General features: G+C 51.7%; 10 protein-coding genes; 5 read left to right on the top strand and 5 right to left on the bottom strand.

Moving 5' to 3' along the window:
- Nucleotides 1-1,772: 1,772 nt before the first annotated feature.
- On the bottom strand, nt 1,773-5,594 carry CHC_T00009001001 (Kinesin-like). Its single transcript, XM_005714560.1, has 5 exons — nt 4,977-5,594; nt 4,674-4,868; nt 4,336-4,601; nt 2,544-4,245; nt 1,773-2,180 (listed from the first exon to the last, which is right to left on the bottom strand). Exons 1-5 carry the CDS (start codon nt 5,592-5,594, stop codon nt 1,773-1,775), a joined length of 3,189 nt encoding a protein of 1,062 aa, XP_005714617.1.
- A 1,898-nt stretch (nt 5,595-7,492) lies between these two features.
- On the top strand, nt 7,493-8,835 carry CHC_T00003708001 (hypothetical protein). Its single transcript, XM_005714559.1, has 3 exons — nt 7,493-7,616; nt 7,703-8,361; nt 8,764-8,835. Exons 1-3 carry the CDS (start codon nt 7,493-7,495, stop codon nt 8,833-8,835), a joined length of 855 nt encoding a protein of 284 aa, XP_005714616.1.
- Nucleotides 8,836-8,855: 20 nt separating this feature from the next.
- Nucleotides 8,856-10,141, bottom strand: CHC_T00003707001 (hypothetical protein). The gene is made up of 3 exons (XM_005714558.1): nt 10,111-10,141; nt 9,710-9,967; nt 8,856-9,553 (listed from the first exon to the last, which is right to left on the bottom strand). The coding sequence occupies exons 1-3, from the start codon at nt 10,139-10,141 to the stop codon at nt 8,856-8,858; spliced, it is 987 nt and encodes a 328-aa protein (XP_005714615.1).
- Nucleotides 10,142-11,557: 1,416 nt separating this feature from the next.
- CHC_T00009317001 (Cyclin-dependent kinase A-1, CDKA-1) lies at nt 11,558-12,806 on the top strand. XM_005714557.1 is given in 4 exon segments: nt 11,558-11,686; nt 11,687-11,813; nt 11,920-12,716; nt 12,717-12,806. The coding sequence occupies 2 exon segments, from the start codon at nt 11,687-11,689 to the stop codon at nt 12,714-12,716; spliced, it is 924 nt and encodes a 307-aa protein (XP_005714614.1). The 5' UTR covers nt 11,558-11,686; the 3' UTR covers nt 12,717-12,806.
- Nucleotides 12,807-12,810: 4 nt separating this feature from the next.
- On the bottom strand, nt 12,811-14,697 carry CHC_T00003706001 (hypothetical protein). The gene has a single exon (XM_005714556.1). It carries the CDS (start codon nt 14,695-14,697, stop codon nt 12,811-12,813), a length of 1,887 nt encoding a protein of 628 aa, XP_005714613.1.
- A 712-nt stretch (nt 14,698-15,409) lies between these two features.
- CHC_T00003705001 (hypothetical protein) lies at nt 15,410-16,169 on the top strand. XM_005714555.1 is given in 2 exon segments: nt 15,410-15,622; nt 15,623-16,169. 1 exon segment carries the CDS (start codon nt 15,410-15,412, stop codon nt 15,620-15,622), a length of 213 nt encoding a protein of 70 aa, XP_005714612.1. The 3' UTR covers nt 15,623-16,169.
- A 43-nt stretch (nt 16,170-16,212) lies between these two features.
- On the bottom strand, nt 16,213-17,191 carry CHC_T00003704001 (hypothetical protein). XM_005714554.1 is given in 5 exon segments: nt 16,213-16,406; nt 16,407-16,539; nt 16,641-16,766; nt 16,873-17,027; nt 17,028-17,191. 3 exon segments carry the CDS (start codon nt 17,025-17,027, stop codon nt 16,407-16,409), a joined length of 414 nt encoding a protein of 137 aa, XP_005714611.1. The 5' UTR covers nt 17,028-17,191; the 3' UTR covers nt 16,213-16,406.
- A 159-nt stretch (nt 17,192-17,350) lies between these two features.
- CHC_T00003703001 (hypothetical protein) lies at nt 17,351-18,403 on the top strand. Its single transcript, XM_005714553.1, has one exon. The coding sequence runs from the start codon at nt 17,351-17,353 to the stop codon at nt 18,401-18,403; it is 1,053 nt and encodes a 350-aa protein (XP_005714610.1).
- Nucleotides 18,404-18,406: 3 nt separating this feature from the next.
- On the top strand, nt 18,407-18,526 carry CHC_T00003702001 (hypothetical protein). The gene has a single exon (XM_005714552.1). The coding sequence runs from the start codon at nt 18,407-18,409 to the stop codon at nt 18,524-18,526; it is 120 nt and encodes a 39-aa protein (XP_005714609.1).
- Nucleotides 18,527-18,595: 69 nt separating this feature from the next.
- Nucleotides 18,596-20,433, bottom strand: CHC_T00009311001 (chromatin assembly factor 1 55 kDa subunit). XM_005714551.1 is given in 6 exon segments: nt 18,596-18,638; nt 18,639-19,550; nt 19,654-19,787; nt 19,907-20,066; nt 20,186-20,320; nt 20,321-20,433. 4 exon segments carry the CDS (start codon nt 20,318-20,320, stop codon nt 18,639-18,641), a joined length of 1,341 nt encoding a protein of 446 aa, XP_005714608.1. The 5' UTR covers nt 20,321-20,433; the 3' UTR covers nt 18,596-18,638.
- Between the last annotated feature and the right edge of the window lie 4,491 nt (nt 20,434-24,924).

The raw sequence follows: 24,924 nt of genomic DNA, 5'->3' as shown, positions 1-24,924 counted from the left end.
CTCTCCTTCCTCCATATAGTCAGTCATCGGCAACACATTGCCCTTACTGGTTTTCCTAGTAACGACCCTCACCGGCATAGCGCGAATACCAGTTCCCGGGGCAGTATCTCCTTCCTCATCCCCTTTCCCTTCTTCGACCAACTGCACACGCGCTCGCAACGACCGATCCATATCATCTCTCACAGCTGTGAGCAGCGCCCCTAAAGTGGCGTCCTGCATGACAACAGCCTCAACATGCATACCGCCACCCACTGTCAGACCCACCCCCTTCTCCCTCTGTTCCTCTACAGCGCGGCCGACTGGAAGCAAAATGTCGGCTTGGACGGCGTCCTTTTCCTCCCACGCACACTTTCCCTTCGACAAGTCTTCGGCCTCCCATCCCATCACCGCCGCCAAAAGCCTTTTATCCGCCCTATCCACAACGACGACCTCCTTCCCGTCGCGATCGCGCAGTACGACAACGGCGCTCCACAGCAGCCCCTGCAGGGCCTCCGCGCAGAGCTGCTCTTCCTGTCCGCGGTCGAACGTCGGGACGGGGATGGTCGGAAACTCGACGCTGGCGCGCACGCACACGACGCCGGCCTTCAAGTTTTCGACGTCGCGCACGACCGCCGAGCGCGGCTGCGGCTCGCGCAGCTGCTTGACCTGGATGCGGCCGCTGTTGGACAGGCCGACGATGAAGGGCGCGCCCGGCACGGACGGGAGGGACGACGGCAGCGGCTCGGGGTAGAAGAGAGCCACGATGGACAAACCGCCCGGGCACATCGCGCGCACCAGGTCGGCGTGTGCCCCCGCCCACGTCGCGCGCGTGACGTCCGGGTGCATCGGCGGCGTCTTGTGGTACCGTACGATGCGTGGCGGGGAGAGGGTGCCCAGGAAAACCCCCGCTGGGAGGGCGCGGATATTGGCGGAGATGGAGGCGTCGATTTGGATTTTGGTCACCATGGTGGAAGGGAGCGAGGGTGCGGGATGTTCTTTCGAAGGGAGGAACAGGAAGATGACTTCTCACCAAAATGAAGTAAGGGACAGAGAAGAAGGATGGATCCACAGGAGTTGTTGAGAGGAGCAACGTCGGGTGGTACACGTGTAGTATCACATGTACACGTGTAATTACACGTTACCACGTATCTCTGTTGTACACGTGGATGGTGTGCAGCATGTGCGGCAAAGGCCGATCGAGCGCAATGTGGGAAGGCGTGAGGCCAAAGCCGAGATCGACGTTCCGCCTCGCATGTCCTGAACCATCCGTCCGTTGCTTGGCCCCGCCAACCGTCACTCCTCTTTCAAGCCACTATTCTCTTCTCTCCCCTTCCCCCATTTCCAATGTCGGTCTGCCTGTGCGATTGCGCGTGCCCTCGCGAGTGCAGCGTCCACGCGCTTGCCTTCGTCGCGCTCCCTTCGCCGCTGCCGTGCGCCGCGCCGCGGGCGCGCTTTTCATGCCTGCCGGCGCGGCCTGCGCGGCCCGCGCCGCCGCGCGCGCGCCGCGCGCGCATGTCAGCGCGTTCGCTGCCACCGGACGACCAGGCGTCGTCGTCGTCGAACGAGCCCGGCGAGCACCCGCTGGACATGGAGCTGCTGCGCCGCCGCATGTCGGACGTGGACCGCAAGCGGCTCGCAGGGTGGGCGCCGTCGGACGACGTCATCGACCTGTCCAACACGACGGCACACGCGCTGTCCGACACGGACGATCTCGACTTCGTCAACGCATTCGAGAAGCTGGAGGGGCTGTGGGTGATTGTTTTTACGAACGCCGCCGATGGTACGGAGGGGGTTTATAGTCTGTCGATCGGGGAGGAGAGTATCGTGCTCGCGTTTGAGGAGAAAGAGGAGGCGCAGCGGTACGCTATGTGTCTGGAGGTGCAAGAGTTTCCTATGCCGCAGATTTGTATGATGGATTCGGAGGATCTAAGAAACTTTTGTGGGGACGCGGGATTTAGACTGGGTTTTGTGCCAACGGGGTCGCTGATTTCGCCGCCGGAAGAGAGCGCGATTGATGATATGGACAAGTGGCGAGGGAAACCGAATGGAGGGAGTGAGGGGACCGACTCGGTTGGCCTCTCGGATGAGGATATTGAGACGATGAAGAAGAGACTGGATAGCTTGTTTGGAGAGTAGAAACCAACAGCCTCGTTTCCGCTCGTGGATGCTGGGTGGCATGCTAAGTTGACGTGGCTTGCCGTCTAGTCTCTCACATGCCATGGATAATAGTTCTAAATTACACACGTCCGGTCAAACATGTAACCCTCTCTCTCGCTTTATCCGTTTGCTCGTTGTGTGTTCCTCCAACTCTTCCTCAGTTGCCCGTATTCGGTCCCATTTCGAAAACCTCTGGAGGGATAATGCAAATTGAAAGGAAAAATTGTTAGGCAGCAGACTGTATTGCTGCCTGTCGCCTTGGCGCCGGTAAGACCAAAAACTTTCACCCATCAGTGTTAGCCTCTACGGAGCTATCACTCGTGCTATCTCTGTACATCTGCAGTCGCTTCTGTTCCAGTGTAGTCTGTTCATTCCAAGAGCTGCAGCTTGGATTGCAAAGACGTTACAACGTCCAGCTTTTGTGATAGGTTAAGCTTCAGCTTCAGGGCGTACTCGTCCGCGTCCATTTCTCCCTTCTCGGCCGCATTCACCAGCGCCAAATCTGATTCTGTCAGACGCATCAGTTCTTCTATTTGCACATGATGAAAGCGCAGAACTTTTCGCAGGTCAGGAGACACTGGTTTCCGGAACTCGCTTCCATTTGAGGTTTCCCGGCTACTCGTCGAAATCTTTTGCCTCGTAGGCGGGGAAATGTCGTCGCCATTCATCCTATGCTTCCGTGTGGACGGTGCTTCTCTTCCTCTTGGCCTCCCCGATCCCTTGGATCCATTTTGCTTTTGCCGCGGATTTTTCTGATCTTTTTCTGTTTGAATCGATGCTGCAGCTAGTCGCTGTTGGGCAGCGGCGGTTAACTCATCTACAATGCTGTCGGAGCTTGCAAAAAGAAGATCTTCGTCTGACAACTCATCAACTGTTCTCTTGTAGTGCTTCATTGCTGATTGAGCAGCGTTTACCTTCCGAAAGCTTTGCTTTGCGGTCGGCAAGTCATCGGGACGCTTCGCGGGACGAGGACGTGGTTCGAAGTCCTCGGATTTCAAAGACTGGTTCGACAAGTCTATTTCTACTGCCTCGCTGTCGCTGGTACTGACGTCATCAAGCGTACTAGAGGAGCCACTTCTTGTCGGTATTCGAGACGCCCTTGGATGGGGCCGATCTTCAAGAAGTCGAGCTCGTTTCAACTGATTGTTGTTGTGAGCCACAGTGCTAGCCTTCCTATCTCGCTCACCAAAAGCTGATCCACGTTCCCCACTTTGCAGCCTTCCTACGCTGCTGGTTGCCCTCGCTATTTTAGAGTCCCCAGGTGTTTGAAATGCGTTTGGTTTCGGAAAAGCTGCCCCACCCATGGAGGGACGCGTTGGTATCATTGAAGGAGCCCTGGATGTCTTTCGTTTTGTTGGGCGAGGCTCTTGGGTGTTCGATGGATCCGTGACTGTCGGCGGCTTAAGCTGATTCTGGAAAATGTTGTCGGATCCTCTGCTCTTAGTTCGGACTAATGGCTTCCTCTCATTTCGGGACCCTGTCCGCGGAAAGGCATGTGTGTCCCTCTTTTCTGGCAGCATGTCGAACTTTCGTGTCGCCGCCTGGGGGTTGAGACCTTTTCGACTGGATTTCGGGGCCTCCCGGACTCTACCTCGGTCGTCTCGATGCTCGCCATCAGGAGTTGCCTGTTGCTGCGTCGTTCGAAGAGGAGTGTTTAGTAGGTTCCTTCCCGTTCGCATGCCTAATGCGTGGCTAAACGTAGCTCTTCGTCCGTTGAGAGCCGGCCTTGTCAGAAAACTGAGGTCTATCGAGGGCGTATGAGCACTGTTAGCGACGCGGTCCGTTTTCATTTCCTTCACTCGGTCAGAATAACGCAATGTATTCAACGTGTGTTCGACATTTGAAGATGCTGGAGAGATATTTGCGATCATGACGGTGCTGCAATTCTTTCCCATGAAGGAAGCCTTGAGGACCTGGGTCAACTTGCTCCCTCGAAAAGGAGTGTGGTCCTTCTTCTGGTCCATCGCACGAATGCACTCTTTCAGAGCGAGCAAGCTTTTGTTAATCTCTGCTCCCTCCATTCTTGTTTGGCGTGTCGAGCTCGCAGTGTCGCTTCCCCTTTCACTGCCAGCAAGATCAATAAAACAAAGCCGTCCGATCTCGGCGCCTCTTTTCTGCTGCTTGGCGGCAGCAGCCGACCTCGACCGGGTAGTTCTGAGCAAGGCCTCTTTGACGATATTAGAGGGGTTTTGCAAAGACGTATTCCCTGGCGGATGCCGGAGTTGAATCTGGAAGACAGCATGCGACCTGCTCGAATCGTCATTGGCGCTAGTAGAGCCCGTAGAGCGGGCCGCACTGCCTTCATCAATGTAAGCAAGCACATCCTCTTCAACCTCACACAGCCTTTCCGTGAGGCCGACAATCTGAACTTCGCTATTCGAGTCCTCACGACACTCGAGTTTCGCCGAGCGGTTGAGCAGGTCCTGGAGCTTCGACGCGTAAATCTCGTAAAAGCTAATCCACACCTGCGCTGGTTCGGGCGGATGGAAATCCTCGATGCCATCCATATCCGCCTTCCTCCATAGCTCCTTCTCGACCATTCGAATGCGGTCAAAAACGTCCCTCACAGCCAGCGTATACAAGCCTGGGTTCTCCGGCGAGTCGCCCGCCATGGTAAAAGTCTTCCCCGCGCCCGTCTGGCCGTACGCAAAGCAGGTAGCGCGGCCGCCCTTGAAAAGCGCGTCGACCAGCGGGCGGGCAGTGCGTTGGTACACGATGGGGTTGGACGCGGTCTCCGGGAAGACGCGGTCGAAGACAAACGGGTGAGTGTCGACGTACTTGGTAAGGTCGACCTTTGCGCGCAGCTCGTGGACGATGAGAGCGTCGTCGGCGGGGTGGACGGTGACGACGTCGCCGTCGCCGCACGCAAGCTCCTTCCTGCCGAGCGGGCGCTTGCGTACGCAGACGGTGACGCGGGCCATGGACGGGGCGGCGGTGTGGGCGGCGGTGGGGGGGTCGGTGGGGCGGGTCATGTCCGCGGGCGGTGGCGGGGCGGGGGCTGGGCGCGACGCGGGCGACGAGACGGGGCTGGAGTTGGAGCGCGAGAGTCTCCGCAGGGAGAGCCTTCGGCGGGTTGCGCTGATGCGTTTCGAGGGGGACGGGTGGCGCGGGCGGCGGTTGTCGTCGATGAGATCGAACAGGCGCTTCCTGTCGGCGGGGGAGTCGAGGCCGAGCGCGTCGAGGTCTGCCGCGGAGAGGGCGAGGAAGGCCGAGGTGGTGATGGAGGCGGCGGCGAAGCGAGGGGCGAAGCGGGAGAGACCGGATTGGCGTAGCCAGAGGGCGACTTGCGGGTCGGACATGATGGGGGGAGCCGGGAATGGAGGGATGGTGATGCTCGCGTGGAGGGCAGGGTGTTGCCGAATGGGGGCTTGTGACGGGGCAGTCTGCGGTTTCGGTTTGTGCTTGCGTTCAAATTTGAACGCATGTACAGAAACATGCAGCCGATGAGGACCAGGCATGTCATCGCGGGACGAATGGAAGCGTGGCAACGTGGCGCCAGCACGTACTGCTCGACACGTCCTCTCTCTATTGCAGCCGCAGCCATGCCAGCCGCAGCCACCTTACAGTCATACACTCAAGTGCATACTGTACGAAGGTTGCTAAATGGAAGTATTTCCACACGCGTCTTTTTCACAGCAACCATGCCAGCCGCAGCCACCGTACGTAAGGTACTGTAAACAGTATGCACTCGAGTGCGAAGGAGGCTACATACTTACAGCATTACACAACAAACGCACCGCACCCTCCGCCGTCCGCAGCCAGACCACACCCAACCACAGAGATGCACGTGTTCCCACACAACGCCACCGTCCCCCCTGTTCAGGCTTTATTCAGGCAGCCCCACATAGCCCTCCTCCTCTCCAGCCCTCCTCCTCTCCAGCCCCCATCCCCTTCCCCTCAGACGACAATGCCCTCTCCCACCCTATCCGCCTTCCTCCCATCCCCCGTCATCCCAACCCACATGTCCACCAACCCCGCCACCGCCCCCTCCCCCGCCCCCTCTCCCGCCCCCTCCCCCGCCCCCCGCATCCCCACTTCCGACTTCTACGCCCAGTACCACGGCCACCCGCTCCCGCATCTCGCCACCCTGCTCCACTCGCTGCCGCCCTCCCCCAAGATCTACCTGGCCGGCGACAGCACGCTGGACAACAAATACTGGCTGCCCCCTCCGCACGTCCCCCCGCCCCCGCCCATCACCACCCTCTTCGACCCGCCCCTCGCGTGTCGCGACATCGCGTACTGGCTGAACACCCTCCCCTTCCGCACCGCCCCCTTCCTCACGCTCAACGCGGCCGTCGAGGCCACCACCCTGCGTCACCGATTGCGCGAGCCGCTGCCGCACGACCGCTTCATCGCCGACAACCTCTCGCCCCATGACGTCCTCGTGGTCTCCGTCGGCGGCAACGACATCGCCCTCGCCCCCACGCTTCCGCTCGTGCTTTCCGCACTCGCCGCCATCTACTTCTTCCCGGCGCTGGGCATGCGCGCCTTGACCCGCCTCTTCGTCCATGATATGACCGCGTACGTGGAGACGCTGGTGCGCAAGGGGAAGCCCAGGCTCGTCGTGCTGTGCGGACTCTACTTTCCCGATGAGGCGCCGCAGCAGAGCTGGGCATCGTTCACGCTGGGCGTGCTGCTGTATGGCGCTAGGCCACAGAGGATGCAGGAGGTTATGAGGGCCGTTTTTGAGCAGATGAAGAGCGTGCGGGTGGAGGGTGTAAAGCTTGTTCACGTGCCGCTGTTTGAGGCCTTGGATGGGAAGGACACTAGGGATTATGTAGAGAGAGTCGAGCCGTCGGAGCTGGGCGGTATGAAGATTGCAATGCTTTTACGGGATGCTATCGATCGCGAATTGGGAGAGAGTCAGGGGGACAAATCAGAAGCCAAGGGGGGCTCATCGTGACGATGGGGACACTGGTAGGAGCGTGGTGTATTTGTTGATGTAACAGGACTGCTTAATGAGACAGAGCTGTTGCCACTAGTTGCCTCACATGTCGAAGGAGAGCAGTTGTATAGTATTTCCAAACCTAACTTTCTCATTACGGTATCCTGAACTGCAGCGGTATACGACCCTCCTCGTTTCGCTCATCCTTCCTGTGCAATGTGCTCAAACCAATTTTTTTGAATTTTCCACCACACCCACCGCCTTGAGAAACAGATCTCCACGTCACAAACAGCAACACTCTTCATGTCTGCAGCGCTGTGCCGTGCTCTTCAACTCGACGAGCCGTCCCACTCATAACTCTCCTTCTTCTTCGAAACACCCGACATGTGGCTGACCTGTTTCGCCTCACCAGCAGCCTTGCCAAGGCGCGAGCCACTCTGCCGCACGACATGCTCTCGGTCACCACCTCAGATGACGGCGTCCAAGCCGCTGCCAGATTCTGCCTCTGCCATTACCCCACAAAAGTGGGATCTCACGCTCAGCAGCCCTTGCAAAATCAACTTGTTTCTTCGTATAATGGGGGAGCGTCCGGATGGTGCGTTGCCAAAACCCGTCTCACCATTTAAGTCCGCAACCGAACCGAATACTAACGCGTGTCGCCATTTGGTGTTATCTCCACAGGCTTTCACGAGCTCGCCTCTCTCTTCCAGTCAATAAGCCTTCGCGACACCATCCACTTCTCCAAAAAGTCGCCGCACGGTTCCGCTCCTGATCAGGACACGCTTGAATGCGATAAGCAAGGCGTGCCGACAAACGATTCCAACCTCGTCCTCAAAGCGCTAGCCAAGTTCCGCGAGCGCACAGGCGTGGAGCAATACTTTCACGTCAGACTCGAGAAAAGGGTTCCATTTCAGGCCGGTCTCGGCGGGGGCTCGGCCAACGCTGCCACGGCCCTGTGGGCTGCAAATGTCCTCGCAGACAAGCCGTGCACGAATAAGCAATTGGCTGAGTTTGGCGCCGAGTTCGGCTCCGACGTCTCGTTCTTTCTCTCCAGTGGAACGGCGTACTGTACTGGCAGAGGGGAGGTTCTTGAGGACGTGCAACCACTCCCGCAAGAGAGCTTGTTTATTATCAAGCCCAACGAAGGTTTGTCGACGGCTGAAGTTTTTAAAACTCTAAAGATGGAGGATTGCTCCGATCGAGATCCGCGTCAACTTTTAGACAAAATGCGTGCGGGGGTCATTTCCGCAGAATATGTCAATGACTTAGAAGTGCCCAGTTTTAAGCTCCTTCCACGTCTAGCAGAACTGAAAGAGAAGCTGAAAGACGCAGGTTTCAAGGTGCGTTATTTGTGTCTCTCATGTCAAATGCGCCCCCATGTCCAAAAAATTTGCTGACCAGTCTAAGTTTGTCTTCTTCGTCCGCATACATAATTTACGTTACAGGTTGTGCTGATGAGCGGTAGTGGAACCTCGTTCTTCTGCCTTGGACGTCCAACGATGCCTAACTTTCTGAAAGCCTTTCCTATGCAAAACGACGTCCAAATCTTCCAAGCAACGTTCCAGGGCAGAAGATCTCAGGACATGTGGTACTTCGAGGACGAAGGTGGAGAATCCTGATAACACAATTAGGAAGGCGGCAATAATTTGCTGTCTTCATTGAAGAGTGGCAGTTAAGACCAGGGTAATACTGGCCCTATCCTGGTCTCTACACCACGACCGATGTCGCAGCATCTGCGATAGAACCCTTTGATCCAGAAGCAGAAGCAGTTACGCCCAGAAAATTTTGGGCGGACAAAAGTTGACCTGATCTAGACAAGAAGCTCGATAACCGCTCACTTGACCAGAAAATCATTGACTGATTTGCAAAAGTCATCTGGAGCCTGTGCTTGCAACCAGTGACCGGCATCTGAGATCGTCACCAGTTTGGAATTCGGGAATAGAGAAGTGAAAACTCGCATTGACTGGAAGGGCACATATTTGCTCTTCCCGCCGCGAATCAAGCACGTCGGTCCTGAATACGAACGGCCGTCTTGGTCCGGGAAATCCATGATGCTCGGGAAAGCCTCCTCAATAGCAGCTAGATTAAGCTTCCACTGATACTTACAGTTGGGATCTTGCGAAGTGATAAGGTTAGTCATTGCAAACTGGCGAACTGCCTCCGACTTGACTCCGTTTTCCTGAAGAGCAGCATCGACGTCCGCACGAGTTTGCATTTGTTCAAGTTTGACAGCGCGCATCGCTCGAGTCGCTACGTAAGGGTCGCCAGAGTCCTTCCCAATCATGTAGCTTATCGGAGCGATATCCACGACAACTAGCTCAGATACCTTCTCCGGCTCGGTCAGGGCCAAATGCATGGCGACTTTTCCTCCCATGCTATGCCCTACTACGCAAGCTTTTTCAATCCCCTCGCTGTCCAAAAAGGCAGAGATATCGGATGCCATATCCTCATATCGCATTCCGTCTGACGGATGGAGATGCGGAGACTGCCCATGGTTTCTCAGGTCAATTCCAATAATCTCGCGATTAGGAACTGTGTCGGTTGATTCAGTACCGGATGGGATTGAAGGTGAATGCGCGGCAGAAACGTAAATTAGAAGCAAAGAGATGGCACAACGTCAGCCTCCTATACTGAGCTCCTTGGATACCGCATGGGTGAATTGTGAATTCCAGACAATTCTGTACGTACCGAAATCTGGACGCTTCATGATCGAGCGATAGGTGGCAGCAGACGCCAGAACGCCGTGCACCATGAGAAGTGGCGGCAAAGACATCCCAGCTTCGGGGACCTTCGGAGGGGTACGCGTAGAGAACAATGGAATCGAAGTAGAATTGCGCACTGCGCGGACCGCCGTAGACAAGTTGCGCCAATTCATCGCGGAGTCTGTATCCGAAAGGGCAGACTGTTGTCGATGGAGAGTTACGGGCAGTAGTGGGCGGTCCCCGTCTCTGGTTTAAGTAAAGATTGAGTCAAGAGCTGCAGAGGGTGAGAGCTATTGAGGTGGAATTGCATCGCTGGTCTGGCCTCTGGTGCATGAAAGAATCCTGAAATCAGACAATTTTATGATGCCCATGATATTCACGTGGTACATTCTAAGTGGGCGACTAAAAACTTATGCATTTTTATTGGCTCGTCAGTAGACATGGAGATTACTCAAAAGCCACCGATGACAAAGCATTGGCACTGGTTCACAAAGCATTGGCACTGGTTGACAAAGCATTGGCACTGGTTGACAAAGCATTGGCACTGGTGCCAATTGCTCTACTGAGGAACTTCCACAGACTTGTCAACCGCTCTTGGTATGGTAAACCGAACGAGACAACCTGGACCTGTGCCCCATGAGATTATACTCATAGAGGCTGACGTATGGATGTCATGCTATCTACACAAACACCGAAATGTCCTGTACGATGGTGTTCAGTACATTCTTTATCACTGTTCCTAGATGATCCGGGAGTGTGGATTAATGAGCACAGTCATCCCTGCCAAGAAATCTAACTGAGATCAACTATCCTAGGTTTCGGCATGTGTGGTGTAAATAGCAGAAAGCCGGCGCCGTGATGGTCTTTCAAAGTGGATGCTCCTGTTGCGTTTTATTCTGTAGATATGGGGCTATCAAACATAATCATTCATTCCATGCGTTTTCTTTTGTGCTTTTTCCGAAGCCCCATCGTAGAAGTCTTAAGCAAAAGCGCTAACATTTGTTAAACATCACCTGAACTTCTAAGAATTGGTGCTGTACGACAGCTGACAAGAGTAGAGCAATTAAAAAGCCTTCAACACTCACACGGGATGAGAAAGAAGCAACAATTTTTAACACCGAAGCTTAGACGTCTCTTTTTATGTGCTTGTACTTAAACCAAGCGGTCCATTACTCCTTTGGAATATTATTCTCGTCTCTAAACACACTCAAAGTGCCGTCTGCCGAAAATATAAATGGCTTTAGGAGAACTCTGTAGCACTCCAACTTTTGACATAAATGAAAGCTATTGATCGACTAAATGCGACACATACATATCGATGACGAATACCTCCCTGTTCGCGGGTTCCCGAAATGTTTATAGGTACGATTGCAGTGTTTAATAGGCAGAGAGCTGAGACTGTTGTAATACTTTGTTAAGGCTATATTGAGGCAACATTTCGGCAGCGCGCATACCCGTCTACGAAAACGAAGGACGAACAAAGCCGGCGAAAAGTGCAGTTTGCTTGGTATCCCACGCAGGGGCCTCAGGCAAGCATTCTATTTGACAGGTTCAGAGGCCCCCGGATGCAGCGACGCATGGTTATTTCGCCCTCCATGCATGCCTGCCTGCTCATGCGTCGATTAGCTACGAAATCGGAGTAAACACAAAAATCACACGGCAATCTGCTTTGCCCTGTCTACTGTAGAACATATCAAAAGCTCTATATTCTGAATATATTTCAACATTATACAGTTATGTATAAGTCTCGTCCGCACGCCGCCATGACACATCCCGCTCTTCGTCTTCTCTTGTCACGTCTTCTCTTACTTTTCTCGCCTCCCATCGGCCATTACTTGCCCACCCTCACCGCGACCGCACACTCTGCTCCCCCGCCCTAGCGCTTTCTTCCAAGTCTCGTCGCAAGCCTTAACTAGGTAGACGACGTCCAGGCCAGCTCTTCACCAGCGGACCAATCCCCACCATGGAACGCTATGAGAAGTTAGGTAAAATTGGAGAGGGCACCTATGGCGTCGTTTACAAGGCAAGAGAGATTGCCACAGGCCAAATGATCGCTCTCAAGAAGATTCGTCTGGAACAGGAAGATGAAGGTTTGTTTCTGACCGCGCCCGAGTGCAGCACGAAAAGTTTTGCGTTGCCTGACACAAACGATGAATTCATTGCATGCTTTGATTGTCTTATGCTTTGCGTCCATAGGTGTTCCCTCAACCGCCATCCGTGAGATTTCCATTCTAAAGGAGCTCACCCACCCAAACGTCGTTTTGTTCAAAGACGTCGTGCACGCCGATAAGAAACTCTATCTCGTCTTTGAGTACCTCGACCAGGACCTCAAGCGTTTTATGGATTCGGTCAGTGCTCTGCGCCCCGCTCTGGTCAAGTCCTACTTGTACCAGTTGATCAACGGCATTGCCTATTGTCACTCCCGCCGCGTCTTGCATCGTGATCTCAAGCCACAAAATCTACTCATTGACCGCACCGGTATGCTCAAACTCGCTGACTTTGGCCTAGCCAGGGCATTCGGTATCCCCGTTCGCCATTACACACACGAAGTCGTAACGCTCTGGTACAGAGCCCCGGAAATCCTGCTCGGCGCTAGGAAATATTCAACTCCTGTTGATATTTGGTCGATCGGTTGCATCTTTGCAGAAATGGTTATGAGAGCACCATTGTTCCCAGGCGATTCCGAGATTGATCAGTTGCACAAGATCTTCTTTGCACTTGGAACCCCAACTGAAGAGATGTGGGAGAACGTCAGCGAGCTGCCAGACTACTCTACCAGGTTTCCCAACTGGCACAAACGACACATTGGAGAGACAGTTAAAAACCTCGATAGTCAGGGGTTGGATCTCCTTTCAAAAATGCTTATCTACGACCCCACCAAGAGAATTAATGCCGCTGGGGCACTGCAACATCCATACTTCAGCGACTTGAATCATGACACTTTCAAACCCTTGGATGGGTCTTCTCTCTTTGACAAGCTTCCCGGAACCTAATTTAATGCTTTGTGGTTGGCCTTCACGAACCAGTTTAGTACGGTACTGCTTTACTGCACTGCTTCAAATTGTACAAAATGTACTCTCAAATGCGTCATGTGAGCGTAGACGGTCCCTCAAGGCCGGCATAAAGATAGGGCTCTTTGCGAACACTACTTATCACGATAACGTCAGCCCTATCAATCCACGGCCGCCCATCATCATGAGCTGCACATGCCATAAGAATTTCAGCTTCTTCCCTGACTATCTGATCAGCAAATCCGGCCAAAGTGCTGAGACCCTGTAGACTCAGCGTTACTTTTTCAGGCGTACCAAACTCTCCAAAATTAGTGTAATTAGCTCTACTCCCGAAACTCATCAATTTCCCGTCTTCTTCTCCAGTATCTTGCCCTAGTGCATGCAGACAAATCCATGCTAGTCGATGCAACGAAACGGTCGAGCTTGGTAAATGCCTGAAGGTCTTGATTCGCTTCAACACCTCTAGCAGAGGTTTGCCTTGCAGAGCTTTTGCAGCCTGCCTATCCTCTCGCGGCGTTTCTAAACGAGATTTCAACCGATTAGACCATACTCCACGACCGATGTTTTTCACCAGAAAATTTGCTGTGTTTTCCGTCGGATCGAAGTCTTGTCCAGATAGATCGAATATACATTCCTCTCTCTTATTCATTTCGATTGCAAGTGCTTCGGTTTTTGGGCTATGAGCTCCGCTCGATGAAAATTTCAGGGATATATTTGAAGGTTCAGCAGTAGAACGATCATGTGTTAAGTTCGATGTCACAGGTTTGCAAGTAGCACCTTGAACGCTTTCGGACTGACCATGAAGCACAGGTTCGCCTTTCTGCACAACAGCTACATTCGGATCCCTCTTTCCGTGGCCTACTTGCGGGTGATTTCGTTTTCTTTGTCCAAAGGGATCTATGTTTCCAAACCTCTTGCACCCAGCGTATAAAAAGTGACGAGATATTTTTCTGAGCGAATCAAGAGTACTCCTCGCTTCGTTCGTGGCGTTGAGCGGGACACGGAAGGAATTTATCGGGACTTCAGAACACAACACAACTTCCTCAGACACTGTCATGGGTCGTTTGACAAGCATAGGCCATGGAGGAGGTATAGCAAGTCCCGTCTCATCAATAGAAAGCTCTGTAAAAACGTAACAGCCCCTCTTGTTCTTGAAGAATTTCTCGGTAATTATAACTGCAGCTGCTGCAATTTCATCGCGAGATATTTCCGGAACATTAACGTCGCTGGAATCTCTCTGCTCTTCGATGGCTATTGATGCTGCAACACTCAGAACTTTAAGTGCGAAGTCAGACATCAAGTCGGCTAGATAGAGTAGCGGAATAGGGGCGATAGACACCACAGGGTTGTTCTCCTGCAGGAAAGCAACTTCATTGTCGGCAACACTGCTGGTTGCAGTCACATATGTCATCCAATCTAAGACACTGCCTGGCTGAAGAAGAGACAGGCGGGTCATGTGCTTCGAGGAAAACCTCTTGCTGGCGTGCCTCCACTGCTCGGCTGTGCCATGTCGCACAGAAGCACCGAGAGCTAGTTCTGGAGCAGGCATTGGTTCGGTGCGCCACTTGCGGCGATCTTCTGCCTGTTTCAAAGAGCTTCCAATGATCGGTTGTACGTCTCCCTGGGCGCCTGGTGCTAATTTGGACAAAGCGTCACTTTCAAACGTTATACCGAGCTCTACAGCCCACTTTAGGTACGACTCCAGAGAGATGTTCTCTGGGGTTGTCCCCATTATGTTTGCGAAGTAATTGCGATGTACATAGGACAGCGCCTTTTCAAATGCTACCTCCGATACAGGTGAAGATTGAAGCTCCTCAAACGGTCTACTGGGTTCATCTGTATCTGCATACGCATCATCTTCCAAGGCAATGTCTCCGACTTCGGTAATAGCACCTTCCGATTCGATACTTGGCGCTTGAAGTTTCGCTCGTTCAAGTTTTTCCTCCAGAACCTCAGCGCTCATGACAAGCTCGTCATTGACTTCATACATCTCGTCAGCGTGTACAGACACATCTGCATGTCGATACCCTGCCCTAATCGAACGCGCGTCTCGAATCTTCGCCCGAGTCTCGCAATTATTTAGGATACCCAACATGCCCGCCATCGCAAAACGACAAAAATCTTCTGTGCGATGCTTCCCTCCGAGAAGAACTGACATTTTCTTCGGGTCCATCATCGAACCCAAACGCATGCACCCTTTCAGAAAATCCGTTCTATCAGTCGCCGGAGAACCAACCGGCTTTTGCTTACCTGGTACGTACTCTGGGAGTATCATATCCTTCCAAATGGAGCCAATGCCGCAATCGTCATCGCGATTGAGGGTTACTTCGGTCTCAAAGCATTTGACATTCCCGCGGTAGACTGCCTCTTTGTTCGCTATCTTGAATAGCTCCGGGATCTGGGCGCCTTCAAGCCATAAACGTGGGTTGTAGAAAGCGCATTTCTTCTTGGAGGGAAGCCACTTCTTCTTCTCCGCAATCTCCTCTTCAGTGGGGGGGTTAATTTCGATTTCTTCTGCTCGAGTGAATGGGAGGGTGCGAAAGGTAGCTGGGGCTATATTAAAAAGCCCCACCCACTTTTGCAGTTCGCCATTTTCTTCAGCGTCATCCTTGTCGTCTGGCTCATCATTGTCGCTGTCTCTACCGGACCCGACCTCTTTCTCCTCTACATCCTGAATGTGCATTTCAGTGATTTCGGATGCCTCGTTCAATTCTTCGAGCTCGCTCTTGAGCTCCTCCTTAACGTACTCAGTCGGAACGAACGGTCTGGAATCCTCGTCTTCGTCATTGCTTCCGCTCCATTTCGAAAGAAGAACTTCATTGCTCCCCAGTGACGCGGAAGCAGAATCACTGCGATATTGGGGTTCTCCCTTTGCAAGGGAGGTGTGATGTTCGTCTTGCTCTGTATTCACATTGGCGTCTTGCTCTGTATTCACATTGGCCCTCTTGGATGATGGTCCATCATCTTCAGATTGAGAATTTCTTTGACGCTTGTTGCCAGTGCAACCTTGCTGTGAATTCATTCGCTCTCACGGAAGAGAAACTAGACGCGACTGTGGAGATTGGGATCCCTCGCCGTCACGATGAAAGGTGAGTCCAGCTGCAAGCCGCTACTGCCGTGATGCCAAATGATAGGATCAAAGTGGGATCAAACGGCCGAAATCGTGCTGGTGCCCAATCATCATGCGTATCATAAACGTTGCAACTTGTCTTTACTGCACACACGTGTGTCATGCATATCCTGTATTACAAGCATACCATGTATTCCACGTACACACGTGTAAAAGTACTTCTCTTTATTCAGCATTTAAATACAATGCAGGTCGGAAACCTGACAACGGGTTCGTAGCTCAGTGGTTTGCACATTGTAGAGCAATCGACTGCAGATCGATAGGTCGCGTGTTCGACTCACGCCGGACCCTGTCCTTTCTCTTTTGGATTTTTGGTTCTGATTTTTTTGGAGTTGTTGGCTCTCCTTGTGGAAATCCCTAAAAGAATTCAGCGTTGCTGCCTGGTCTTTATTCTTGTCAAAGCCCCATCTCGCAAGGGGAAAACATAAGTCTTTTGCCATCTAAGCTCCTGGTTGCAACAGTTTATTTACCAACCTCCTCTATCCTCCTCCATTACCTCCGGTGCAACAACAGCGCAAAATGCTGACGACTCTCTCAGTAGGTCACAAGTCCTTTTTCACTTCCTCTTTGTCCTTTGACGACTTTTCTTTTTTCTCACCAGCGCCCCCCGACCCTGCTTGTGTTCCACCCTCCGAAGCAGCCACCTCGGGAATTTTCCCGAGCTCATACACAAACCTACACATTCACACGAAAAAGTTCGCATCATCATCCCAGTTAGTATCCTGTCTCTACAACCTGCATTTCAATCTGCAGCCAAAAACAGCAGGAAAACCCACCAAAAGTAACTCGCTGTCAACCCAAGCGACAAAACAAACAGAACCGCAAAGTGCGGTACCACGAGTTGCATGAGCGCGCAACACCCAAGAAACGTGTTCAGTACGAGAAGCACCAAACGCACACCCCTTTATTCCAACCCCAGCAGCAGCAATAAAAGTGTCCCTAAAGTTAGCGCCATGTATCAAAATCGCTTCGGTGAAACAATCTCCGCTTGGTGCGTAAGAGACTTACATGTGAATCCCAGTACTTACGCCAGGCTTCAACCAGTCCGGAAGCCCATCTTTTTCTGTTTCTGGCGCCGGTGCGCTCGTGTCCGTGGCGATAGCGGTGGTCGCGGTGTTTGTCGTTTCCGATACGAGTTCGGTTGTCTCTGACGGTGACGGCATAGTTGCTATTCCGAGATGGGTCGCGTCCGTTTCTGTCGTTCCAAAGACCGGATGTCTGTGTCTGTCCGCCTCGACCCTCCACTCGTAGAAATACCTCAACCCCGTATAGTCGCCGTCGCCTCCCCTTTGACTGTCAAACACGAAAATCAAAGAGACCGATCGCGCTACCGGGATGCTTGTCGGGGCGGAATTCAGCCACTGTCTCTTTTGCGGGCCTCACTTTACAATTGGTTGTTTCTAAATACCCCATTCGCAGATCTACACTGGCCTTGCCCTCCCCCTCTTCTCTAATCCACCTCCTCCTCTGACGCGGAACTATCGTTATGCCTTGCCCTACCTTCATCCTCCCTCGCCTCCCTACCTCCCTCATCCAACGCTCCTCCAATGGCGCCTCCCGACTCCTTTGCACCGCCAAATCCGAAACGCACGCCCCCACCGCACCCCCTTTCCCCAATGCCCCCGCCCAAGCCGGTCATCTCTACGTTGTGTCCACCCCCATCGGCAACGTCGCCGACCTAACATACCGCGCCGCCGCCATCCTGCACACTGCCTCCGTCATCGCCGCCGAAGACACTCGCCGGACGGGTCTACTCCTCTCCGCCGCCGTTGGCCCGCGTCCGCAGCACCAGCGCTTGCTCTCCTGCCACGAGCACAACGTGCGCTCCCGAATCCCGGACTTGCTGACTCGTTTATCGGCAGGCGATTCAGTCGCTCTAGTTTCCGATGCAGGCACGCCGTGCGTGTCAGATCCAGGCGCCCAGCTGGTCAAGGCCGCCGTGGAAGCGGGCATGCCTGTCGTCCCGGTGCCAGGCGCTTGTGCTGCGCTTGCCGCATTGGTTGCCAGTGCTTTGCCGTTGGGAGAGTTCACGTTTCTGGGGTTCTTACCGAGGGCAGGGGTGGAGAGAAGAAAGGCCATGGAGAAGATTGCTGCGCTTGAGGGTACTGTTGTGGTTTATGAGGCACCTCATCGATTGCTGGTTACGTTGGACGCGCTGCGCGGGCCAGCGTTTGTAGGAAGGCATGTCTGTCTTGCTCGGGAAGTGACCAAGAAGTGGGAGCAGTTTATGAGGTTCTCAAGTCCTGCAGAAGCTTACGAATGGTTTGAGGGAAACGACGTAGAACCACGCGGTGAATTTACAATTGTGCTCGGACCTTTGCAAAGGCCTGAGGCAAGTCGCGACGATTTGAATGCATACTCTAAGGCAGAGGTTGACATTGCGGCATTGGCCAAGGCTCTCGTCGAAGAAGGCGTCCCGGCGAGTGCCGTCGCAAGGGGCATTGCTTCTGCCGCAGACGTGCCGAAGAAATTAGTCTATGCTTTCGCATCCAGCTGCAAGAATTCAATGCAGAAGAAGGTTGAGGGTAATGGAACATGAGACATGCGCTCCATGGTGTCACACATCATTCAGATTTCAGTTCCTCGCCGCCGCAGTAAACAACATGCGGGACTAAGCGCCCGGGCGACTTCCGAAGATGTGGGCCCCTTTCAAAGCGAATGAAAAAGGGTAGTTGGTGACGACGCTCGCCGGCTTCTGTCGGAGTGACCCTGAAGCAACATGACAAGCATCTTGCTAATGATAGCTGCGGTGCAGAGCTTTCATATTGCCGTATTTATTCAAGATCTTCATCAGCAACGGGCTTTTCCTGGTCATGAAGCTTCTTTTCCACGTCTGTCATTGGCTTGTCCGTGTCCATCTTGTCCTTCTTTTCCTCTCCATCGTCCTCTTCATAGATATGTTCTGCCATCGACCAGATCTGGAGTATGTTGTCCTCAGCTACAGACGCAACCACCCACGGTTCGTTCATGTTCCATGAGAAGTCAGACACCTTATTCGTGTGCCCCCCATGAATAAACAACAGCTCAGGAGGACCATCTTCGGCGTCCTCGGGATCCTGTTCCTCACCAATCTTCGCCAGATTCCACATGTTGATACGGCGATCAGCGCTACCAGATGCTAAGATGGCCTCACTGAAAGGACTCCACTCGACCTGCAGAATTTCATCCGCATGGTTTTCGAAAGAGTGCACCTTCAGTGACAGATTCCTCATATCCCACAGTGCAACGGTTCGGTCAGCTGACCCGGTCGCAAGCACGAATTCTGAAAACGGATTGAAGCTGACACAGTTAATCTCGCCTTTGTGGGCGTCGATTTTGTGGAGAGGCTTTTTGCGATCCTTTTCCCGCGTATCCCAAATAAGCAGCTTGCGATCATCGCCAACGGACGAGAAAATATTGCTATGGAAGACGTGCCATGCGACATCTTCCACGACATCTGTATGCCCTTCGTAGATGCAGGTCGGATCTAGTGATCCGCCCCCTTTTATGCTTGGAGACTGAATATCCCAGTGGCAGATCAGTTTGTCCTCGGCACCAGATATCAGCTTCCCTTGTTCCCGAGGACTCCATGATACACCATAACCTTCCTTCTTATGTCCACGAAGCCGCAGCTGCGGTGTGCACTTACCGTCAGCTGGTGGTTTGAAATGATGCCTAGACGTGTCGAATATAAACAAATCTGATTGCTGCACACGAGTACGGCGGAATGAATGGGAAAGCGATTTGTGGGTCAGTGAAAAGCGAGAAATTTCGCACACTGCAGCGAAGAGATCGAATTAGGTAACGTACAATTGTTTTTGTCGCGATGATAAAAGGGTTTTGAGGCATATAGCGTGCGCGGTTCACTTCACCATCGTGATTGATCTTTTGGATAACCTCAATCTTGCCGTATTGTCCCGTTTTGTACCCTCCCTGATCGTCTGCTTAGATGAACATATGGAGTGTAGAAGAAGATGGAGATTTTTAGTTTCCTGCAACTCCTGGCCTCAACGCGATAGTGAAGGGGGCAGCGCATTTTGAATGAGATACTGTCTGAGCTTACCTCCCTCGCGATCTTGATATTTTGTTCCATCCACCTCAGCGTTATCGTTGGGAATACGAGCCTCGGCAATCATCAGATGATTCTGCTCTCCATCAGATGTGTGCGTTCCAAGAATAAGTTTCTCGACAGAATAATCGCCTGCAGTCTTCTCTCGCTTGTACTGTGAAAACGATGCAGGTCGGGAACAAATGGAAGCTGTTAGTACAAGAAAGGCATTCCTGTTTGTTACAATTGCTTGTTACAATTGCTTGTTACAATTGCACGTGGAATTAATCTTACCGGAAGCCATTGGCACGTGAGCGATGGCCATTCCAGAGCCTTGGTCACAACCAAATCGTACAAGAACGGAGTGTTCTTCTTCCAGATCTTGTACTCTTCGTTGACAAGTCGCTCATCGGAGGCGGCGTTTTCCATGATTGAGTCTCAGCTGTTATTCAGCGCCGCTGCTGACTTGCTGTGGTAAGGATATATGATCCCGGACTTGCGTCGATGACGGCACTGAACAGAGTAAGTCGGGGATGCCGAGGCAACGGACCGTGGCAGCTGCAGCATGTGTGGGTGGGCGGCACAATGTCCAGGAAGTCATACTCAGAATGAGCCCTTTCCCGCCAAATTCCGAGCCCTTTACTTCTCAAAAATATTTCAGGTGTTTTTAAAACCCGAACAGCCCAATTGGTCACAAGATCGATAGCTTGATGACAGGGCTGCGTTACAATAGCCCGGATGTACAGTACGGAGCCAGCTTTTGGGGCATTTCTATATCTTCTATATCGCTCTCTAGCAAGTAGAACAACGTCTTTCTCCACGTCCAGTTTGCTTTGCTGTCTGAATTGACTTTCGTGTCTCATATAAATATCCAACCAGCGATGTCTTAATATTCCTCATGCACGCTTTGCGTCACGGTTTTTTGGAGTCTTCTGCCGGGTATAACTTCGTGTCTCTCTTACAAAGTAAAGGCAAGTCTTCAACGCCTCATTGTGGCATGATACGCCCAACGAATTCCCCGAATTCATATATTCACCACCTCGTTGAGCAAAAGTAATGTACAGTGCGCGAAACTGTAATAAATACACCCATCGACAAGGATCAATCTGACACTTCGTGACCAGTCCGTCCACAAACAGCTACGAATGCGGGTCTGACACGCGCCAATAATAACGCATATCAATCAAGAATATAGATACAGCGCACCACTGTCGAGATATCTTTAAAACCCCGAGCGCAATTGTTATAAATACGCGAAATATGATATGACACAAAACATAAAGGAGCATTTAATACTTTGTTGCACCACCCCGCGCATCCATGACAGCATGCATACGACGGGGTAGGCTCTTGTACAGCTTTAAAAGAAGGTCCGACCCCACTGTAGACCAAGCCTCTTCAATGGCATCCTTCAACTCTCTAACATTCTGATAATGTCTGCCTCTTGCGTACACCATTCTAGCCATGACTCCCCAGACATTCTCGATAATATTCATGTCTGGGGACTTAGGAGGCCACGGTAGAGTCCTTATAGAATGGCCAGAGAGCCAAGTTCTTGCAAATTTGAAGTATGAATCGGGGCATTGTCCTTCTGGAACACCCAACCCTGCCCTTCCCCAAATACCTCTGAGCTAAATGGCAGTAAACCGTGGCGCAAAACATCAACATACTTAGTAGAATCCTGTCTTCCATCCATAAAAACAATAGGAGAAACACCATATAAACTAATGGCACCCCACACCATAACCGAAAATCCCCCATTCTGTCGCTTAGAAAAAATTCGCTCTTTGGTGCGGAGATCATGCTAGTACGAGGCAAAACCATCAGGACCATCACCATTGAACTTTTTCTCATCGCTAAAGACCACATTATTCCAAAACGCTTCACCCTTGCTTATGAATCTACGGCACCACTGGACCCTATTCTCTTTATGCTGAGGGGTCATCTGTGCTGCCGTGATCATTTTTCTATACTTGAGATAGGGCACAGCGCTCAGTATTTGTTGGACGCTTCTGTGCCCAATCGGCAGTTTGAGCTCAGCCTGAATACCTCTTGCGCTTTCCTCTCCTTTTAAAGCCATCCTAATTATAGCCCTCTTCTGCGTCTCTGAGATCTTCTGATTTCCTTTCCAGTGTTTAGGATGTTTGTGTTGAAACCCCAGCCTAACCACACTCTGTACGGCTCCTACGGAGCGATTGACAGCTTCTGCAATGCTCCTGAATGAAATGCATTCCTTGTGGAGAGCCAAGATCTGGCCACGCTCAAGATCGGTTATTGCGGGGCCTCGAGGCATTTATTCTTTGTTCTGGATAGTTGAGTTGTATTGATATTGTAATGGAGCAGTTGCAGTTTACGTTGGGATGTTTTGAGGCTGATATAGCGCTTTACGGTCCTGTTTTGGCGCCCTAAAGGTACTGTGCTTTATGGTATTTCGCGTATGTATGCCAGTTTCGCGCGACTTTGCGGAGCTAACTCCAAAACCGTGTCGACGTACAACTGGCGGGCTCTACAAATGTTTATTCCTTGATGTCCTGGTACTGTACGTGGGGCGATGCTTTAAAAGGGCAATCGGAGGTGTTGTTTACGTGGTGGTCGATGTGTGTATTTATTGCAGTTTCGCGCACTGTACATTGTACTTGGTTGTAGGACATGTCGTGTCAAGATTCAGCCATCTCACTAGACGTTTTTCTCCTGTAAGTACTGCACGTCAAGTATTGCGAATGACGCAACCCGCATGCACATGAAACACAACGCATCTTTTTTATAATCTTGCTACTAAAAGTCCATCTAATATACTCTTTTAGAGAAAGAAAGTTTCTCCATGTATCAAAATAGTTTCCTGCATGTCAAAAAGGAGAGCGTGGCCAAATACTGGCTCAAGTCAGCCCTGTTCAATTCAATTTCCTCATGTACCTTTTTATTTCTTGTTGCAGCAAGAAGGGAACAACCAACTTGAATGATGTTCGCAGGTTAAACGAACTTTGTGAGGCAACTAGAAATTATAGTGCTTTAAGTACTGAAAGCTACCCCCGTAATATAAATGCTAATCTCTTGCTTCTTGTACAAACTCATGTTGGTTCACATTTTATATCCCAACAAATTTGTGGCGTGAGTAGTTTAAATGTACTGTTGCAGTGTAGTGTGGTGTAGAACCTGATGAAGTCTGCATGTAAAAATGCAAAAAAACAAATGCTTGGTTCTTAAACGACTTCCCATCACCATTACTTGATTCTCAACAGTGGCTGACTTTAGATATAAGTCCACAGAATCAGAAAGATATTTATATCTTTCTGATTCTGTGGACAGCATGAATACTATAATGAATTGAATTCTCTCTAATGCGTCGACATAGAAGGAAATCGCGTTCTGTGATACCATTTCATGCATCCGCAGTGGGCTGTGACAGCTAACCTACTGAGTTACCTTTTTTTCAACAGGTGGATAACTAATTTGTTAGGACAATAAAGAAATTACGGGGAGAGCCACCATGAAGTCTTTCTGCGTCAGCAGTTTTTAATTACAAAATTCGGAGATGCTTCGGCAGAAAATCAGGGGTACTGTTATGAAACTGGGATAGAAATTTCTTATGCGTTAACTTCTATATTATTTTTAGGTTAATGCCATAATATTGTCGGAAAACCTCTATGACAAGGTTGTCCTTTCTTAGTCAGGTCTGATTCTAACACAGGCGCACAGGAGCCTGAGTCGTTCCTAGAGCGGAACGCGAATCGGGTGAAGACGTGGTTACGGAGTCCGCACAGGAGGGCTCCGCCAATGTAGCAATAAAGCTTCAGTTGTTTATTCTTGATCGTCTTACCGAGAGGGGAATGGAGAGAGCTTCAAGGAGAAGCTCTTAGCCTAGTTCGCAGCGTACGCACTTTCTTGCCTCCTTGCTGATAACGAAACTTCGCGTCCGCTTGCACTAACGCACTAACTAAAAACCCACGACCTTTGGTCTTTGGTGACCCTTCCCTTCTATAGCCGCGACCATTCCGACCCTTTCTCCCAATTCCTTCTTGATCTAATCCGATGAGCAATAAGAGATCACTGAATAGGTCTGGGACTTCTGTAATGCTGTATCATCTTACAGCACACCACGCGAGCGTGTCCCGTTCGACACTCGGGGATTTTCTGAGAACAAAGTCGTGGTCACTTGCCTTTTTGCTTACTGCGAAGCGGTGTCCGAACCACCCACTGCTGAACAGGGGTATCCAGGCGCCCAGTATCAAGCAATCTCTCAAGTGCGGGGCACAGGGCGGCTTTTGTCAGTCCGTCTGCAGGATTGTCTTCGGACTTGATCCATCCGACGTTGCTGATCTCTTGCCGGCTGTACGCGTCGCGTGCTGCCTCAATGTCTATCATGAGACGCTTTTCCGTCGTCGTGGTAGACTTCACAATTGTTTTGAAAAGACTGTCAGAATCCGTCAACATGGCGAGAGATAGATTTTGTCCTGAGATGCGATTCAAATCGTGACGGAGGAGGTATGCATAGTCAAAGCCGTCGGCGAAGGCGAGCACCTCTGCGCCCATCACAGACCTCGTGACGCGTTTGCTCTTATACGAACTGAAATGGAGTATGTTGCACTTGCCGCTGCCGTCACACAAAAGTACTATAAAACCCAGTTGTGATCGAAGCTCGGGGGTGTTGGCGAACGACGAGTCGGTAAACACGCGTAGTGACAGGGTATTCTTGTCCAATATCTGCTGCATGATGCCTCTCCGAGGCCTAGCGTGGATCCGTTTGACGGTGTCATTCAAATTCTTGACGTGTTTTGCGTTGAATTTCGACTCCGTGACTTGGGCAGCTAAGTTGACTGCGGCGGATATATCGGGGCGTGTATGTGTCAGCCAAGCGAGCTCGTGTCTTTTTGAACGGAATTCAGCAAATGTGCATTGTTTTGAAAGCGAGGAGATCTTCTTGGCAAATCGCTCCTGATGCATGAGGTAGCCATCTTCAGTTTTCTCTATCTGGATGCCTGCGAATTGGAAATTGTCGTTCTCCCGCGGCTTTGATTGAAATCGATCTCCAGTTT

The sequence above is a fragment of the Chondrus crispus genome, genomic scaffold, assembly GCF_000350225.1.
Source record: "Chondrus crispus Stackhouse genomic scaffold, scaffold_2, whole genome shotgun sequence".
In the NCBI taxonomy this organism is placed as follows: domain Eukaryota; phylum Rhodophyta; class Florideophyceae; order Gigartinales; family Gigartinaceae; genus Chondrus; species Chondrus crispus.
Note: the sequence above shows the minus strand (reverse complement) of the source record. Positions and strands in the feature narration are given on the sequence as shown.

What these genes read in the sequence shown, in the direction of transcription:
- CHC_T00009001001 (XM_005714560.1), bottom strand. Translation starts at nt 5,594, where the DNA reads ATGCCTGGTCCTCATCGGCTGCATGTTTCTGTACATGCGTTCAAATTT. An exon ending in GCGACGGCGACGTCGTCACC is followed by an intron (nt 4,869 to 4,976) that starts GTCCACCCCGCC and finishes GTCTTCCCGGAG; the next exon opens with ACCGCGTCCAACCCCATCGT. An exon ending in CGGCATCCGCCAGGGAATAC is followed by an intron (nt 4,246 to 4,335) that starts GTCTTTGCAAAA and finishes GCAGCAGAAAAG; the next exon opens with AGGCGCCGAGATCGGACGGC.
- CHC_T00003708001 (XM_005714559.1), top strand. Translation starts at nt 7,493, where the DNA reads ATGACGGCGTCCAAGCCGCTGCCAGATTCTGCCTCTGCCATTACCCCA. An exon ending in AATGGGGGAGCGTCCGGATG is followed by an intron (nt 7,617 to 7,702) that starts GTGCGTTGCCAA and finishes TTATCTCCACAG; the next exon opens with GCTTTCACGAGCTCGCCTCT. An exon ending in TGAAAGACGCAGGTTTCAAG is followed by an intron (nt 8,362 to 8,763) that starts GTGCGTTATTTG and finishes CATCTGCGATAG; the next exon opens with AACCCTTTGATCCAGAAGCA.
- CHC_T00003707001 (XM_005714558.1), bottom strand. Translation starts at nt 10,141, where the DNA reads ATGCATAAGTTTTTAGTCGCCCACTTAGAAT. An exon ending in TTTAGTCGCCCACTTAGAAT is followed by an intron (nt 9,968 to 10,110) that starts GTACCACGTGAA and finishes CTTAAACCAGAG; the next exon opens with ACGGGGACCGCCCACTACTG. An exon ending in CATGAAGCGTCCAGATTTCG is followed by an intron (nt 9,554 to 9,709) that starts GTACGTACAGAA and finishes CAACCGACACAG; the next exon opens with TTCCTAATCGCGAGATTATT.
- CHC_T00009317001 (XM_005714557.1), top strand. Translation starts at nt 11,687, where the DNA reads ATGGAACGCTATGAGAAGTTAGGTAAAATTGGAGAGGGCACCTATGGC. An exon ending in TCTGGAACAGGAAGATGAAG is followed by an intron (nt 11,814 to 11,919) that starts GTTTGTTTCTGA and finishes TTGCGTCCATAG; the next exon opens with GTGTTCCCTCAACCGCCATC.
- CHC_T00003706001 (XM_005714556.1), bottom strand. Translation starts at nt 14,697, where the DNA reads ATGAGCGCTGAGGTTCTGGAGGAAAAACTTGAACGAGCGAAACTTCAA.
- CHC_T00003705001 (XM_005714555.1), top strand. Translation starts at nt 15,410, where the DNA reads ATGTGCATTTCAGTGATTTCGGATGCCTCGTTCAATTCTTCGAGCTCG.
- CHC_T00003704001 (XM_005714554.1), bottom strand. Translation starts at nt 17,027, where the DNA reads ATGCCGTCACCGTCAGAGACAACCGAACTCGTATCGGAAACGACAAAC. An exon ending in GTAAGTACTGGGATTCACAT is followed by an intron (nt 16,767 to 16,872) that starts GTAAGTCTCTTA and finishes GTTGGAATAAAG; the next exon opens with GGGTGTGCGTTTGGTGCTTC. An exon ending in TTGACAGCGAGTTACTTTTG is followed by an intron (nt 16,540 to 16,640) that starts GTGGGTTTTCCT and finishes GTGAATGTGTAG; the next exon opens with GTTTGTGTATGAGCTCGGGA.
- CHC_T00003703001 (XM_005714553.1), top strand. Translation starts at nt 17,351, where the DNA reads ATGCCTTGCCCTACCTTCATCCTCCCTCGCCTCCCTACCTCCCTCATC.
- CHC_T00003702001 (XM_005714552.1), top strand. Translation starts at nt 18,407, where the DNA reads ATGCGCTCCATGGTGTCACACATCATTCAGATTTCAGTTCCTCGCCGC.
- CHC_T00009311001 (XM_005714551.1), bottom strand. Translation starts at nt 20,320, where the DNA reads ATGGAAAACGCCGCCTCCGATGAGCGACTTGTCAACGAAGAGTACAAG. An exon ending in ATATCAAGATCGCGAGGGAG is followed by an intron (nt 19,788 to 19,906) that starts GTAAGCTCAGAC and finishes TGTTCATCTAAG; the next exon opens with CAGACGATCAGGGAGGGTAC. An exon ending in TCATCGCGACAAAAACAATT is followed by an intron (nt 19,551 to 19,653) that starts GTACGTTACCTA and finishes ACTCGTGTGCAG; the next exon opens with CAATCAGATTTGTTTATATT.